The following is a 19019-nucleotide window of genomic DNA, read 5'->3' on the forward strand; positions in this document are numbered from 1 at the left end:
CCAGGCAACAACTGAGGAGAAACTCAGGTCCATAGTCTTACAATCCATGAGGAACTGAATCTTGTCAACAACCATGTGAGTGAACTTCAGAGCTGGTCCACCCTCTAGTTGAGCCTTGAAATGACTGCTGCCCCAGCTGACACCTTGGTTGAAGTCTTTTAAGAGATTCTGAACTGCAGGATCCAGTTAAGTCATATTCAACTTTCTGACCTACACAAACTGTTAGATATCAGTGTGTGTTGTTTTAAGTTGTTAAGTCTTGGGCTAACTTGTTATGAAGTAATAGATGACAAATACACTCAATTACCAAAGTATTTTACATGGATATTTGTACCACAAGGGTATATATTCTGAAGAATCCCTCAAGAACTCATGCAATTGCTGAAAATATTTCAAACTTTTCTTTGCTTGGATGCTTTGCTTCTTTATATTTTATCTAAGTCCATGTTCATGTAAATGTCCACTCTGCTGAGTGTACAGACTGCCTTATACATCACGGAACCTCCAAAATATACTATTTGCTCCATAGTAAACTTTCATCAAATCAATATTTGTTCACAGTTTTACTTTTGATTAAATATTACCTTCTCTACATTTCCTACCATTGAAATACGTTATTAGTTGTAATTATCAGGGTTTTTTGACATCTGGTATTTGATGTACAGCATAAGGCTACATACTGCATCATTTAGTAAACATAGAGGCTTAGCAGCTATTGAAAGGCAGCTCTCCCTCTGTTTTATTTCATTGTGCCATTAATTCCACTATCATACTCCTTTATTTTTTAATTGAAATCTCTACATAGCTGATTTAGTGTGCAGGTCATTACGACACAAAGATTGTTCATAGTTACTCTATTTTTTTTTTTTTTTTTTACGGTACGTGGGCCTCTCACTGCTGTGGCCTCTCCCGTTTCGGAGCACAGACTCCGGACACGCAGGCTCAGCAGCCATGGCTCACGGGCCCAGCCGCTCCGCGGCATGTGGGATCCTCCCGGATGGGGGCACGAACCCGTATCCCCTGCATTGGCAGGCGGACTCTCAACCACCGCGCCACCAGGGAAGCCCCATAGTTGCTCTTTGAACAGTTTGGGTTTCTATGAGAACAATTTAAATGTCAGAATTTTTCATATCAGGGATATTGTGCTTATTATGAAAAAAAATTATATAGAGTTCATAAATACGTGTAGTGTTTTAAAAGCAGATTAAAAAACCTGTGCCTTTATTTCAAGAATCCTTTACTTATTTACTTATGAATAAGGTTCCAAATGTTTGATAAAATGTCAAAAAAAACCTGACAGCATTTTTGAAAAGTTACCACTGAACACGGAAAGTGCTCTTTTTCCCTTTGGGATATTTTTGGTCTGCTACTATTAGTGAACTGAAAAGCTCCACTCATTTCGAAATTTTAATGAATCTATATACAAAACTTATAACAACAAACCACCATTTCTTACTTTTCCCCCACAAATCTATTGTGAAAAAAAATAAAATTCAGGTTTATGCTACAGGCATTCTCTCTGTGTTTGAGAAGGAGATGTGGGTTAAGCCAGGAATGATTTTTGGTAGCTTTTTCATCAAGCATTTTAATATTAAGTCAATTATTCTTATTCTCCTTAGCCTTAATTTTTCTGTGGTCATCTTTTTTTTTTTTGCAGTACGCGGGCCTCTCACTGTTGTGGCCTCTCCCGTTGCACAGCACAGGCTCCGGATGCACAGGCTCAGCGGCCATGGCCCACGGGCCCAGCCGCTCCGCGGCATGTGGGATCTTCCCGGACTGGGGCACGAACCCGTGTCCCCTGCATCGGCAGGCGGATTCTCACCGACTGCGCCACCAGGGAAGCCCTCTGTTGTCATTTTTGAAGTGTTGTTTTTATTTAGTGACAATAAAAAGTCACTAAAATAAAACTAGTCATACTAAAAGTATGATTTAGTAAAAAAAAAAAAAAGGATCAAAATTATTTCCCCTTACCCTACTGCCATACAAGTATAGTGTCTTGCAATGACCATATCTGGGTTGCCTGTGCTAATCATTAGATTACACCTTCTATAAAAACATACACATGCACGCACACTCATGGCATATATGTTCATGGATTAAACACACATACACATATATATATGCACACACAAGCACACACTCACACTGCATACACATGTGCTCATGGATTAAACACAGACATACATGTAACTGCCCATACATATACACAAACATTCACACTGCATACATAAGTGTGCATGGATTAAGAAATAATGATGCTGTACAGTAATAATAGTTCTTCTGACATAATGAAATAGTAAAGAAACAGACTTGCAATATGTTTTTCTCATGACCTTTAGACATATTACAACAGAAAATAAACTCTATCCAGAGAGAACAGAGAAATTCTACAAATGGAACCATTCAATTGATTAACAGTTTTTGAAATATCAGTATGAAGCTACTAATATGTTATTTGAATCATTTTTGTAAATGTTGTGAGAACAACTGTGCCTTTCACTGATAGTCCCTCTGCCAGACAAGGTCATATCAAGGAATAGGGAGGAATGTCAGGATGAAAGAAAAAAGAGATTTAAACACTTTTGATTTTTTTCAGTATAAATTGGTCATTTAGTTTGAAAATCTCTTCCCATAATTGCTTCGACTGCAGCTAGATGAGTATTTCAAGATGTCCATTCCAAATTTGTGGACTGATGTCAATGATCAAAGAATTTTGGAATTGGAATTGATCAGTGGATTATCTGGCCCCGTGCTTTTGGTTGGCAGATGAGTTGATTTAAATTAATTATCTAAAAACTCTGTAGTTTAGAGTGAAAAAAGGAATCATTACCATCTCAGGGGAGGAAACCGAGGCATAAAGATATTAAATGCGTTGCCAGCTGTATTAGAACTTGTTACTAGCTGTCAGGGATAAAATTTAGCCTGTTAATATAGTGCTTTCCACTACCCTATCCCATCTTGATACTGTTGAGGGTTTTGAAGTGTCATCTGGGCATGGAAAGATAATAATTTAATAAGAAAGAAATACATTTCCTGGCTCTTTGAACAACACACATATTGCCATCCTAGGTTTACAGTTAAAAGGTGGGGTTCTGAATGTCACCGCTTGAAGAATCTTGAGAAGTTTTATTGAGCTCAACACCAGAAGGAAAAGGACAATGTCATTTCACTATGTGTGTTTAATGGACTTCACTTTAGTTATCATATTTTGATTATGCAACATATAATATTTTTCTTACAAAGTATATTTATAGGCTTCAGTCTAGTTTCTAGCCACCAACTAAACAAATGTAATTGTTCTGAATGGACTCTAAATAGCTTTCAACATTTCATTACAAAGCAATTACATCTGAGTCTTTCCCAGTGCTCTCAGCATGGCTTTAAAAAAAAATTACACAAACAGGTGAAATCAACCATTATGAAATATAATCTACATGCCTAAAAAGCAAGCCTTCAGAGTGGGAATGAGGTGGGGGGGGAGGTTTAAGCCAAAAGATAAACACAGTTTATTTTCAAGGTAACTGCACTGAGAGAATTCAGCATGCTTACTCAAGGTAAGTTTATTTTTTTGAAAAAGGAATATTTACTTAATTTTGCAACATTATGAAGCAGTACAAAATTTTTAGACATTCCCCAAAAGTGAGTGAGGATCACACTTTTATGAATCCATATTTTGAAAAATATTTGGCTTTTGTAAAGTAAGACAACTGCATAATTGTCTGGATTTAGAAATATCATAATTGATTAATTAACACACATTGAATACTTATTGTATTCCAGGCACTGCTCTAAGCACATTATACATTTCCTCAAAACAGTCGTATGAGGTAGTTGTCATGATTATTTTCATTTTTACAGATGGGGAAACTGAGACACAGAGTCTAAGTAATTTTTGTTCAAGATCAAGCAGCCATTGATGGAAGGTCAGGATTCAAACACAGGAAATCTGGCGATTGAGTTAATGATCTTAACTGCTTTTTATACTCCCACACTTACTAGTAAGGATCCTATGTGCAGATTTGACACAGTCCTGGAGCTTCAGAGATGGAAAGAGGGGTGAGCCATTAACATAATAGCTAGGCATAACATTATTAAATATCATTGTACTCATATGGCCTTGGGTCTACGCCTCCCAATTTGGCTTTTAAAAAATTAAACATATCAGCAATCATACAGTGCAAATGAACTGTTTATTTTAAATGAAAACTTGAAGACAGAGATTTTAACCGGGGCCCAGGGTCTTTGGGGAATTCACATACCCCTTGTGACCAACTGCCACACTGTGTGAAGATGTGAGAATATGCATCTGAGTATTTTTCTGGGGAAAATATTTCTTTCATTAGATTGTTAAAAGGATACATGATTTACTTGATATCCAGCACAGGGGTGGACAGACTTTCTCGGTAAAGGTCCAGATAGTTAATATTTTGGGCTCTGTGGGACATATAATCTCTTTTGCAACTACCCAACTCTGCTGTTGCAGTGAAAAAGCAGCTGCAGACAATGCATAAAGAGAAGAGTTGTGGTACTGTTCCAATAACACTTTATTTATGGACATTGAAATTTGAATTTTATATAATTTTTATGTCACAGAATATTACTGTCTTTGTTTTTCATTTTAAGACGTAATTTAGAGAACCCCAAACAAAACTATCTTCATTCAGGAACAATAAAAAGCAATCAGCAGGCCAGATCTGACCCATAGGCCACAGTTTGCCAACTGCTAGTCCAGAACAGTGGTTCTCAAAGTGCAGTCCCAGCAGCAAGGGTATCCTCTGAGAATTTGTTGGAAATCCAAATTCTCAGGCCTCTTGGACAATCTACTAAACCAGAAACTCCAGGAGTGGGCCTAGCATCTGTGTCTTAAAAAGTCTTCTAGGTGAAAAAGTTACATGCTAAAGTTTGAGAAGCACTGATCTAGAGCCATTGTTCTAATGATTCAATTTATCCGTCTATTTATTCACCCTTGCAACAAATACTTTTTGAGACGGCAATTATCATGTACTAGAAATACAATGGAGAAAGTACTATTTTCCCTCTTCATAGAATAACCCTTCCATAAATCAGGAGATGGTAACTCTCTGTCAACGACCAATTTTTCTGAAATACATTTTACAGCACATCACGACCCAATACAAATACACACACGTGCCTGAAACAAAATAATACAAAGCAATGTGTACCCTTAATGCTTGTGATGCACTCTGGTATCTTCTGTTTCATTCTATATATTTCTATTAGATTAAATCCAATAAACTGATTTTACAATATATCACAACTCATAGTTTGAAAAATTCTGCAATAAAATGTGCTCACCAGTGCAAATTCCTTGTTGAGAATCATCTGCTCCACTAAAGATGACTCATTGTGGAAGAGATGGGGCTGCATGTGGCTCCACATGTGAGGAAACCACCAGAACTCATCCACAGAATGAAGTAAAAGGTCATCTCCTTCATCCTCCTCTTCAGTCCCTGTACAGCATATAAAATGGCTTAAGTGAAAATTCTATATTAGCTAAAGGTTATGCTTGTCATATTTTTGTTATTCTTCTTGCTCCTGATACATAAATCCGATTTTGTGTTGTTCTAATAAAAGAGAAATGACCATACCCTAAATTACATCAGAGGCAATGCGGGTTGGGGGGGGGGTAAGTGCAGATAGTTGTTTAGATTTAGAATTTAGGGGAATTTTATCACTGACATTGTTTAGAATAGCTAGCATATGGTGGTAATAAAAAAAAAGACCGAGTATTAGTCAATTTATTTTTGTTTTAAATTCATTAACTCTTAATTCTCTCCTTTGTTGCATACATAGGGGAAGCGTAGTCAAAGGTGATTATTCTTTTTACTCTTAAAAATATTTCTGCATATGTCTAATATTGAGCTGAAAAATCTTTAAATTTAATTGATGAAGTTTGTTGATTTTTTTCTGAATATAAAATAATATGTGCTTACTGAAGAAATGTGAGAAGGATAGACAAGTGATACATAAAAACAAAAAACCAAACCAAACAAAAAAACATCTTCCAGAACTAACCCAGTGGAAACGTTTCGGTATCTTTCGTTAAATCCTTTTCTACTTATTTTTTTAAAAGTTGAAGTCTTACTGTATAAATACGTTTGTGTCCTTACATTTTAAACTTACCATTATGAACAAACATTTCTCATTTTGATATAAATATTTTATAAAATGTAAACAATAAATCTATTAACACAATAGAAACTTGACTTGGGAATTTAAAACTAACATTAATTTCTCATCCTCTATTAGGAAAATTTGCTAACAATGCCCAATGCATACAAAAAAGTATTTGTCATGCCACAAGTGAAAAAAATTAAAGAAAGGAAGGAAAAACAACATCAGCAACTTAGTTCCAAGGAAATTCACTATGTTGCAGGCTATCCAAAAATATTTTCACTGTATGAATTCATAGTTTTTGTACAATTTTACAACATTCAGCCCAATTTTAAAATATTCTGAATCAATAGTATACGAATTGATTCCTATGTGCTCTCTAGATACTTAACCAAATAAGTAAAGTAACAAATCCTGGCTTACAGTGTGAGGTATATTTATTTGGATTATTTTTTTTTAAATTGGAGTATGTTTTATAGGTGATTTTATATCCTTTACTTAGATAAATATTAAGGAAAAATTTTAAAAGACTCTTCTTTAAATATTCCATTTGAGTGCCCTATAGTAAAGATTGCATGAATCATGAAGTAGTGCCATGAAATGGTTAAAGCATACATTTGTTAAAGTATACATTTGGCTATGTGATCTTGTATAAGTTAACTTCTTTGAGTCTTGGTTTCCTGGTTTAAAAATGGGGAAATGAATATCTATCTCACAGGCTCTTGTGAAGAGTCAAGGAGATCAATCTATTAAAGCAGTTAACATTGTGAATTGCAGATAGTTAGCATTCATAAACATTAGGATCAGTTTCTTCTTAAAAATAGTATCTACTGGTTTATACCTGTGGCGTTCTAAATTTACATGTTTCCACACATTATGAAAAATGTTGCCTGCCTATATTATTAAATTCTTGAAGTCAGAGACTGGATCCCTTTAATAGGCATTGTATCATGCCACTTCCCCAGGAGAGTAAATAAGGGAATAATTTAATTCAGTCTTAATATATATAGTCAGTGAATTTTAGAGCCTTCATATGTCTGCTTAAGTGCATGTCAATTTCTGTGTGTATTTATGTATATGCAACATTCTTGGTATATATTCCATAATCCATAATTCTCAAAAGGTGTAAGGACCACCAAGTTTAGTTAGTATTTTGGCAGTTACTGCTATAACAGTTGCTACTATATAAATATATAAAAGGTAAAGAAACAGGACTTCTGAATGTGATAAAGTTCTATGAATTAGATAAGCAGACAAAAATTCTACTGTTAGTAATATAGACTTACAATTCATTGGCTTTTGTTAATATATTGAGAATTTCAAATATTGAAATCCAAATGAAGAGAAGTTTGTCACTTCCTCAGATGGATTTTAAGTATGAAGTATTTATGCCATAGACCAAGTGTCTCTCATGGTCATAATTTAGCAGACTAAGGCACAGATTAGAAAGGGCTACTTTATGTCACATGAGATGAATGAATTGATCATTCTCCCACAGTCCTGTTGTGCTTTGAATATACAATGTTTGAGAAATGCTTCCATTCACTTTAAACTCCATAGATTGTTATTGGAAGCGGCAGGAAGCACATAATGCATACTTGACCAAGAAAGAGGTCAATTACTCATTTAAAGAAAATTTTGCCAACTGTTGATATAAACAGATGTATAATTGATCCTAAAATCTTGGTGATTTTTATACCAGAGAGTGTGTTAATTTATAAGTACTCCCCACAAGGTTAACAGTGATATTTAAAACCTCTTTTTTTACTCCTAGGATTAATTCCCTATCAGCCTTTCTCTTATTTTATACAGGTCATATAATTCAAAGCCACATAAGCCTAGCTCATGACACTAGAAATTGCTTAATGAAAAATGTGATCTCAAGTCATGCTGAGGGACCAAAGAAGAATTTCAAATATTTTCAAATATAGCTAAATTAAAATATTAAACTTTTGACTCCTTGTATACACTTATTTTTTATACCTAGTTTATGATTAAATTACACTTGAGAATAAAATTTACAGTTCATACATGACTATATTTAGCACAAGTTCTAGTACATTAAGGTGTCTGTGTTCAAACTGAGCCTTTCACTTCTAACCTGATCTAGATTCAAATCTACATCATTGTTAATTAAAAATATGGTATTTTTTGTTTTCATTTAAATGTTATATCATTTTGCTTTACTGATTCCCAGAGGATAAAAGTATTTTAATTCAGAAGTAAAATATTTATGCACTCATTTCTTTGTTTCCGCTCTTGGAGGATCTGTGTTATGAGAAAATAGCGTGCTTCTAGAAGTTTTTAAATCTGCCAAAATAAGAATAATTTTAGCAAGATTTGGGCCATAGGTTAGTTTCCATAAGGCACAGTTGTGACATTAAAATCAGATACATAAATAAATGCAATACATCGTATCAAAGAGAAAAACTCTATAACCATCCTGATAGATGCAGAAAAAGTACTGGAGAAATTCAACAATCATGCACACATATATATATATATATATATACACACACACACATATATATATATATATATTTTTTTTTTTTGCGGTATGCGGTCCTCTCACTGTTGTGGCCTCTTCCGTTGCGGAGCACAGGCTCCGGACGTGCAGGCTCAGCGGCCATGGCTCACGGGCCCAGCTGCTCCGCGGCATGTGGGATCTTCCCGGACTAGGGCACGAACCAGTGTCCCCTGCATCGGCAGGCGGACTCTCAACCACTGCGCCATCAGGGAAGCCCTTTGCACATATATTTTAAAAGTTCCTCAGCAAACTAGGAGTAGATGGAACTTCCTCAACCCAATAAAAAGCATCTACAGAAAAAAATCTACAGCTGTTATATTTAATGCCAAACTAAATGTTTTCCACCTAATACTGGGGACAAGGCAAGGATGTGTGATCTCATCACTTTCATTCAGTGTTGTAATGGAGATCCTTGCCAACTCAATAAAAAGATAATAAAAGGCCTACAGATGTGAAAGGAAAAAGTAAAACTTACTTTATTCGCAGATGACATGATTGTACATATTGAAAATCCTAAAGAATCTACAATAAAAACTATTATAACTAATAGGTGAATATAGGAAGACTACAAGATTAGTATTTAAAGAACCATTTGCTATTCTGTATACTAGGACAGTGAACAATTACAAAATAAAAGTACAAAACGCCATTCACAATAGTATCAAAAAACATAAAATACCCATAAATTTAAGAAAAATGTCTAAGACCGCTACAATAAAAACTACCTTATTATTTCTGAGACAAAATTTTAAAGCCCTAAATAAATAGAGAGATATGAGTGTTCATGGGTCAAAAGACTCAATTTTGTGGCTAGATCAATTTTCCCTGAATTATCTATGGTTTCAGATTCTAAAATAAATCTATAGATTCATAATCTTAGGAAGCTTTTTAAAAGAAATTGATGGATATTTTAAAAACTTATAGTGCTATAAAGCAAAGGACCTAGAATAGGTGCTGAAAACTAGAAATAGAAGCTAAAACTATAAAACTTCTACATGTATTATAGATCTCACAATACATCGTTATCATCTTTGTTTTAAACTGTATGTTAAGTTTTGAAGAAATTTAAAAATGAAATAAGTTCTTTTGTATTTACTCGTAAAAAAAATCAGATACATACAATTCCATTGTCTGCATTATCAATTTTGTACAAATGTTTGTCTTATATTTGCTATTATATATGAAATATTGTAATTCCTCAAAAGCAAGAAGAGGTGTCTAATTTTCTTTGTACACTGTACCTGGCACAGTTCCCTATAAGTGGGTATAGAATAAACTCATTTTAAATAGCAAACTAAATGAAAAGAATCATTTGATGATGAAAATTGATTACAAGCTATCTGCATTTCCAAAACTGGAAAATAAAGCCTGGGGAATAATTCAATATTTTAAAATAATATTTGATTTTTAAAAATGCTTTAGGGCTTCCCTGGTAGCGCAGTGGTTGAGAGTCCGCCTGCCGATGCAGGGGACACGGGTTCGTGCCCCGGTCCAGGAAGATCCCTCATGCCGTGGAGTGGCTGGGCCCGTGAGCCATGGCCGCTGGGCCTGCGCATACGGAGCCTGTGCTCTGCAATGGGAGAGGCCACAACAGTGAGAGGGCTGTGTATAGCAAAAAAAAACAAACCCAAAACTTTAAAAAGTAATAATAATAATAGACACTTACATAGCATGACATGCTATGCACTGTTCTAGACAAGAGAGATATTATTATTCCCATTTTGGAGATGTGGAAATTGAGGTACAGAAAAGGTGATCTGTTTATGTTCACATAGCTAGCGAAATGTCAGAGACTAGATTTAAACAAAAGCAGGCCATTTCCAATGTCGAGTCTTTGAGCCAATATATTATACAGAAAAGCAAAAGCAAACAAAAGAGAATAAATGTGACACTGTTTTTTACTTTCATGTTTAAAAGTTAATAGTTTTATATAAAGATCTGTTTTCTTTATATAAAAATGACCTCTTATAGAAAAGACCAGTATTTATTCAATTTGTAAATATTATACGAGGTAATTGTTTGATTCATATTCAATTCATTATTAGTTAGAGAATGGCAATGACTGCCACCAGAAATCATGTCTACAAAAACTATTTTTAGCCTTCCATCCCTACAAGCCATCTTAATCTTGTAATGTCTCCATTTTTCAATTGAGTTTTCATTGTGCAATTCCAATCATGCTTTAAATATTTCCAGACTAAAATATTTTACTCTGAACTCCATGCTTTCATTTTTTTACTTTTAATCAACAGCATGTCCTTCCCCTTTCATTTTGGCACCCATGAGTGACTGACTTTTAGGGAAGGCTTAGTGATATGTCCTTTTTGGGTGAGATTGTTTTTAGCATGTGAAGGACAGAGAAACTGAACAGGAAAGAATACATGGAAAATACAAATAAGTGAAGCAGTCTGAGAAGGCAGAATCTATCATTATTACAGTGGGCATATGTGATTAAATGTCTTCAAAACAATGAGGCTCATCAATCAGCGTCTTCATGCATTGGGAAATCAGATCATCCCAGGAGAGATCTGAGACACTCACTATGACAAGGCCATCTTCTCATGGTTACACATCACAATCAAGTGCATAGGTGAGGAAAACACTTTTCTGATTTGTTAAGCTTGCGACAGTTAAACCTCCATATAGGAATGTGACTAGAAAGGGGAGAGGCATGCTCTCCCCATGGTGAATATCATCAGTGTTTAACTCCACTCTGGAAGAAACCTTGATATCCCCGAGTGGATAAATAAGTACTTAATATATACGACTGCACCCTTGAAAAACGTCATGGATGCATTTCAATGATTCTACACATAAAGTAGCAAATCAAATAAAGTTTCATATTTATGTGAAGGTAATTAAACTTCCAGGACTCACAAATTTATATATAAAACTATAAATACATACATACATACATATATATATATATATATATATATATATATATATATATTTCTTAGTCTCTAAAGTGAGTTACCCCACAGCATAACAGGATAGTGTTTCTTCCAGTATTTTTATTAGGTTAGTACTAACATAAAGAGTCAATAAGGTCCATTTAAGAGATATAATACCTTTTTTTGTTATTGTTGTTTGGTACCTTCCTCCAACAACCGTCCCTGTGATATTTACTAGTGTGTTGTTCATTTCCTAGTGGATGTGTAGTGTGTACATGTTTGGGATTATAAAAAAGAAATGGGAAGTGTTATAACCTGCTATGAACATTAATGCTGCAAATGTCTGGCAGGTTTAATAGGTCTGAATATGAAAAGTATATAAAAGCTGAGGCTGTTATCCAGATATATTTCAGCCTAAAGAATGGCTTTACTTACCCTATACAGCTATTTAAGACAAAATAGTACTGTTTGTGTGTGAACTCCAAATAATCCCATGGTTTTTTCCCCAGCATGAGTAGATACAGCCTTTAGAGCTACCTGCTTTATAACTTCATAGTCGGTGATTCTTAGGTCTGAACTCATTTCCTCAGGGGGCTTTTGAAAAGGATTTACAACACCATGTCTATTTTCAAAATTGTAAGCTAGAATTGCTTTGCCTGTGCAGATGTGATGACCCAAATCTTTCTCTGCAAAACATCCTTTTAAAATATGCAATGATTTGATTTATCAACTGGTCTAAATACAACTTTTCCTTCTATTACTTTAAACAGATTTACATGTTTCAGAGCAGGAGGAGAAAAGCATTAAAGAAAAGCCAATAAGACATTGCTACTTCAATATTCTAATAAACCATGCTGAGCTTATTTGGGTAAACATTAAAAAGCCTCTTTGGGTAAATGAACTACATATATGATAATAAAAGACTACCTTTGCATGGGATATTTTTGATGAGTCACTAAACTGCATGCATTCATAGAGAATACTATGAAATGTTTTCACTAAGATACTGTGAAGGAAGAACGATGCAGAGTCCTAAACAATGCATTTAGCTTTCACCAGAGATGCAGAAATAGAAGCAGATAGTAGGTATTGCCCTAATACAGTCTGTAAGACACCATTTTGTGCCATTTTTGTTATTACTATCCAACAATCACTTTTTTTATGCACATAGTTTTCTCTATACTAGTCCCTGACATTGTAATGTTGCTATTCAGAAAATAAGAGTCAAATTCTGGAGGTAAAGATGGGTAAAGAGGTGAGAAATATGAGAACATGGAGTAGTGCATGAACACCGTTCACATTCTGAGAATCTGTTGAGAGGCTGAGACTGAACAGAAGTGTAACTGTGACTAGATAGACATGGAAAGAAATATAAACCTGATTGTGATGGTATTAATGTATGTTGAGCCAAATCACTGTAATATTTTTAAGGAAAATCCTGCAAGGCAAGGTAAATTAAGCAAGATGACTCAAAATCTATTAAATTTCTTTGAGGCTATAAAATTCCTCTCTTCTCACTAGATGTTTTCAAAAGGAAAATAATACATACAAAAATGTCACCTGGATTGTCCTACAATTTAAAAACACTGTCCATTATTATTATTATCATTATTATGTCATTGTCATCATCATCATCGTCGTCACTATGCTTCCTACTTAGACTATGCTGACACAAGATGCACAGACACACTTAGAACAATGGTTACAGTTTCTTTTACTGAGTTGACAAAGTCAGTTCTCTTCCTCTTTTGCCCTTGATTCTAACAGTATTTGAAAAAGTAAACAAGTTCATTGATTTTGGATTTGGCTACTCATAATGCACCCAAGTTTTTCCCATAATCAGCCTGGATATTCTATTTCTCCTACTTATGAAACATTAAAAATCCTCTCTCCTATTTATATGTAGCTGCCTGAGAACACAAAGCTCCTTCTTACCTGTGTGGTAAAACTTCCCTGAAAATCCAAGGTTGAAGGTAAAATTTGCAACCTGAGTGCGCAGTAAATTTTGAGTCTCTAGTAATGCCTGAAATAAATAAGAAATTAACATGATTTTAGAAAAATAAATATGAAGATTTGGGATGCCTCTTTTTCAAAAGTGTATGCATGAGTGAAACAAAATGTGGGCTTTGTTGCTTTTTGGGTTTTTGATGGCTACTTGTATATATTATAATCACTATTGTTATTATTTTTACTGAAGGTTACGAATTAGGAAGCAGTTAAGTCCTAAGCATTTTATAAGCGGCTGAGAGGCAATTCTCTAACCACACAGCACTGAAATCATTTTTCATTTCTGTGTGAGACATTTCTTGAATTTCAGATTATCACACTTCTTTTCCTTGGGGAAAATTTTTCAGAATTGTTGGGTGCAGGCAGGTCCTATATTTGTTGGTAAAGGATAAGAAGTTAAGTTTTGTTTGAGTAGTAACTGAGTATTCTACTTAACTGTGCAACCTCTCCTATCATTTTTAAGGCATAATTATTGAGTTGAAAGCTTGGATTTTTACTTTACAAACTAAACAGCAATTTTTATACTTTATAGGATGGTAATTACAAATGAACAAGGAAAGGACAGGTAGGAAATGGGTTAATTCCATAAAGAAATATTCTCTAAACGTTGCAAAAATTTTCCTAATTTCTCCTTTTGGAATTATTCTATGTTAATTTCTTGTTTGTAGACAGGATAAGAACATATTATTAAGACTGATTTTTGTTACTACTATCCATCTTTTAAGGTAAATAAAGAGTCAAAGGTTTAGACAATTTCTTTTGAGCATTAGTTATGGTGGCTAAGCATTTGCTTCAAAAATTTGTGAACCTAACTTTTTATTTCCCCAGAGTTAAGAGGGCTCTCCGGCAAATTTGTAAAGAAAAAAAAGAAAAGAAAGAAAGGACCAAATAATTAAAAGGTTGATAAGCTATAGTTTCTGGTTATCCAAGATTACAGTTATACTGCATGTAATCCTGGCTAACTTATTTAAATATTATCAATTCAATAGAAAAAGGAAAAAATAGACCTAGTAGTTTGACTCAGTTATATAAAATATTCAAAAAAGTTCTCATAAAAAAGCAAACTAGATACTAAAAAGAGAGTAGAGTTAAAAATAAATAAATTTATTGAACTAGTTGAGCTTATTGGTAAAGACTGTAGAATATAGCTTTAAAATTAAAAAAATAAAACGATCATGCATCCTTTTTTCTAAGGGAGTTCCTTTTTCTGGCACTCTTGTTACGTTCAGTGCACAATCCCTGAGCTTTCATATATTGAAATCGTTTTTTTTTTTTTTAATTCTTCCTTTCCCTGTTCTCCTCACTGCTCCAACCACATCCACTCAATTTTCTACCTCTGGGGTCTTGAAGGCATTCTTTATTCCACATTTATTTATCCACCATCCATTCTTAAATTCAGTAAATATTCCTTGTAGGTGGATACAGTGCTGGGTTTGGCAAGCATAGTCTCTGTAACCTTGGGCTTTACTGAGAGGGAGAGAGCTATTAAATAGAGGGTCCCACAAATGTGTAATTACAAATCATAATAAGTGCTACAAAACAAATCTACAGCATGTTGTGATAGATGCAATAAGGGATTTAATTTAGACGGGGGAAGTGGGCCTACACTTGATGCTTTCTAAGGGGCCATTTTAAAAAGATCAAACGATCTATTTTTTCCCAATCAGCTTGCTACCACTTTAGGCAGGCCGTCATGTCTTTTTCTTGGGCTTTAAAACACTGTAGACTGCTAACCATATCCCCACCTTCCTCTATTCTATTTTACATTCTGCAGTCATGCTAACATCCTAGAAGCAGTAAATGCACTTTACCCTTGAGGTCAGGCAAGCCATTCACTTAATGACTCAGCTTGGTCGGTCATTTCACTTCTCACAACTTTCCCCTTATCTATGAAATGGGATCATGCTTAACACTTGTTTCACACTATTATTGTGAAGATTACATTGTATTAGGCATACAAAGTGCTTAGCTAAGTGCCTGGTACATAGTAAGAACTTGATAAATGCTGTTAATGATCACTTAATATGTCATTCTCTTCCCACCAATTAGGTATAAATGGTGACTTCATATTTCCATATTAAGCTACCTGCATTGGTATTTCCCCAAATCACCCTGTCGTCTGCACTATTCCCCACCTCCTACATTTCTCCATGTTTTTCTCTGTTTTTTTTTTGGGGGGGTGCTGGAAAGTGTCCAGTTGTTCCCAATCTCATTTTCCAGTCCCAACCCACTTTTAAAGATCTGCCCAAATGCCACCTTTTTGTATGAAGCCTTCCCTGATGCCTTAAAGCTTTTCCTTTTCTCATCTCCCAAAGTAAGTTCCTAAACTGTTTATCTTAAGACTTGCATCATTTTCCACTTTACTATATAACTTTGTATTTTATTTCTCCTTTTAGTCTAAAAGTACCTGAAGGTTGATCAAACCTTACTCATTTTTACACATGCCATGTTGCTAAATATAGCTTCATATATATGGAAGGCATTTAAAAAATGTGATAGGAGCATATATTAATGCACAGCTGTCAATTGAATTAGTTTCATTTATTTTTATTACTAATATTTTTCTGATGGTAAAATGATAAAAATGGCTCATGGACCATACCATTAAATGATATAGATAGGATCTTGCATTTCATGAGCACATTCATAATATGGATGTTTTATAATCTTCTATTGTAAGTCGCCTAGTAAGACAAGCTCACAGAGGCGAGGGCATATGGATTTTCTTCCACTGGCGCTAATTAGCTATATGAAGAATTTGACAGACCTTTCCATTGTTAAAAGAAGTAGAGTTGTCTAGTCACAGCCTCCCAACATGTAATCTTGATTAATGTGGGAGTAAAATGACAATTTCTGTAAGTAAAAACAAAACAAATGGATAAAAAGAAGCAAATTCTAAAAGATTCAAGCTTTCCTACTTCATTGTAACTGAATGTTCTTTGAGTTTCAAAATTCAAGGAAAGAAAGGTTCCATGTCTTTCAATGATAAGAAAAAGAGAGACACAAATAAATATGTATAAAGTGGATATAATTTTTAAAAATAAAACTCAGAAATAAATGTAAAAGAAAAACATGTTAAACCATAAAAAATAATGAAGAAATATAGAAAAAAATAAAGGATTGAAATACAGGAAAAATGTAAAATGCCAGAGGAAATATCGGACAGGAAAAATACAAATATAAAATTATGAATAAATAAAATATAATAAAACCAAAAAAACTTCTTTTGGAAAAATTTGTTAATGGACTAGAAATAAGGTCTCAATTTGAGATAAAAATCAAACAGTAAAGCATAGGAAATAGTATACAGCTGTATATATACTATTTTTATCTGAATATTTTGTGGGGAAATTTGACTAACTTTTGAAAATATATGTAAAATAAAATATATACAGTGTTTGGATAATAAACCTTAGTTATTTTCTTTAATAGTTTATAAGTCATAAAAATATATATAAATGGCTTTGAAGTTTTCCCTTGCATTATTTATGAAAGGCTCACTAAGTTATTTGATTGGGTATCAAAGAGAATAAATATATAATGTATATAAGCAGAAGCAAAAAGTCATTATTTTAACAAACATTACTTGCATTCACTTAATGTTCTTATAATAAGTTCCTCAGTATTTAATAAAGCAAGTCCAACTCTGCCCTACTGCAAAATGTTAAAGAGAACAATGGTTTTCAAACTTTACCAGACATAAAATTTTCTAGAGGAGGCTGCTAAAATTGTCAATTCTGGGGACCCACTTGAAGAGTTATTGATTTAATCTGTCTATGATGGGGCCCAAGTATGTGTATTTCATTATAGACCCCAGCTGGTTCTTAAGAAGGGTCAAGCAATTGTTTCCAATTTACCCATAAGAAATGAAATGAAACACCAGGATGCTTTTCCCAGGCCCATTTTCTGGGTATTCTGAGTTACAGTATAGGATGGAGCCTAGGAATCTGTGTTTTTAACAGTGATTCTTATAGTTTCAAACTGGAGATTATAGCCATCAAGGAACTTCAGGAAATATTGTTAGTGCACTATTCATATTTAATTTCAAGGTATATTGCACATGTCTTAAGCCATTCTGATATTCAGATTGTTTATCATCAGGTTAACACTTTCTCTACGTGTACGTAATTAATAAGTCATGACTCTATACATACTTTGGTATAGCCTTATGTTTTCAGAATTTCAAATCAAATACCAAAGGGTGATAGTTTTTGTTTGTCTGCCTTGGAAAGTTTTTTATTACATTCAATAACTCAATAAAAATGTTATCTTATTTACAAGATCTTACTTATCTTTTTATCTTACTTACAAGATCTTGATGTGGGAATCAGAAAAGGTTACATCTATACTTATTTTCCAGGTGGAAAAAAATTGCTTCATGGAAAGTTTAAATGACCCACCCAGATAACACAACAAGAGGGCCAAAATTGAGCATGTTTGCCTTAACATTTGGTCCAACTTTAACCTCAGGTCTCTCTACAGTAAATCTGTGTGGCCACCCAGTTTGACTCGGAATTTCATGAACTTCTGTGCAGAGACTATTTGTCAATGTACAAATGAAAATGAATAGGGCTGACCCAGGGTGAAAGTATGCAGCTTTTGAAGTTTGCCTTTGATAGTTTCTGCCTCCCTTCTTGTTCATCTCTTTCCCCTTAGAAGAAATCTCCATTCCTTCAGAAATCTACTCTCTTCCTTTTTTTTTGATAAAATCTTACTGCTGCTCAAAGAGGAAATGGTTTGATATAATTTATAAATTGACAAAAGCTTATTATACCAACATGCTGAGTCTTCTAAAGAATTTCACATGGAACAGTTTAGCTATGATTGTGGAATGGGTGAGTTAATTAAGAAAGAATGAATGTATACTTCTGATATCTTTTGTGGGGAGAAAGGTTTGGGGATTGGGGGGTCCTTCTGATGAAATCACATTCAATTCAAAGAACAACTTGCCAGGTAGAAAAACACCATAGTGTTTCAGAGCAATTATCCTCTCGCTTTCTGCCCATCACCTAAGTGTTCCACTGCTATCTATCTTCTCTCACTTAAGTCTCCAGGAAGCAAAGAATCTGGAACTCTCTGGGCTCTCTACCTCCTTGTGCTATTATTCACTCATTTATCCATTCAAACAGTATTGACTGAACCCCTGCTTCTTGTTTTAGGCATTCTTCTAGGTACTAAGGACACAGTAGAGAATGGTAACAATAATATCTAACATAATTGTGTTAGGTACTGCTAGGTACTATGAGTACTATAAGAAGCACTCAACTTGAATTATCTCTAAATCTCTCCACGATCCCTTGGGCTTCCCTGGTGGCGCAGTGGTTGAGAATCCACCTGCCAATGCAGGGGACATGGGTTTGAGCCCTGGTCCGGGAAGATCCCACATGCTGGGGAGCAACTAAGCCCGTGCACCACAACTTCTGAGCCTGTGCTCTAGAGCCCACGAGCCACAACTA

At 34.4% G+C, this 19019-nt stretch overlaps 1 protein-coding gene across 2 annotated transcripts in view; it reads right to left on the bottom strand.

The window, feature by feature from the left end:
• Window positions 1-19019, bottom strand: part of LOC113619042 (bifunctional heparan sulfate N-deacetylase/N-sulfotransferase 4) — a 289667-nt gene that overhangs the window by 140058 nt on the left and 130590 nt on the right. For both annotated transcript variants that reach the window (XM_027103592.1, XM_027103593.1), the window contains 2 exons: window positions 13492-13579; window positions 5317-5471 (listed from right to left, as the gene is read on the bottom strand). In XM_027103592.1, the coding sequence (XP_026959393.1) occupies window positions 5317-5471; window positions 13492-13579 (243 nt within the window). The remainder of the gene's footprint in view (window positions 1-5316; window positions 5472-13491; window positions 13580-19019) is intronic.

The sequence above is a fragment of the Aethalodelphis obliquidens genome, unplaced genomic scaffold (genome assembly GCF_003676395.1).
Source record: "Aethalodelphis obliquidens isolate GAN/ISIS:26980383/991018 unplaced genomic scaffold, ASM367639v1 scaffold6, whole genome shotgun sequence".
NCBI classification, from domain to species: Eukaryota; Metazoa; Chordata; class Mammalia; order Artiodactyla; family Delphinidae; genus Aethalodelphis; species Aethalodelphis obliquidens.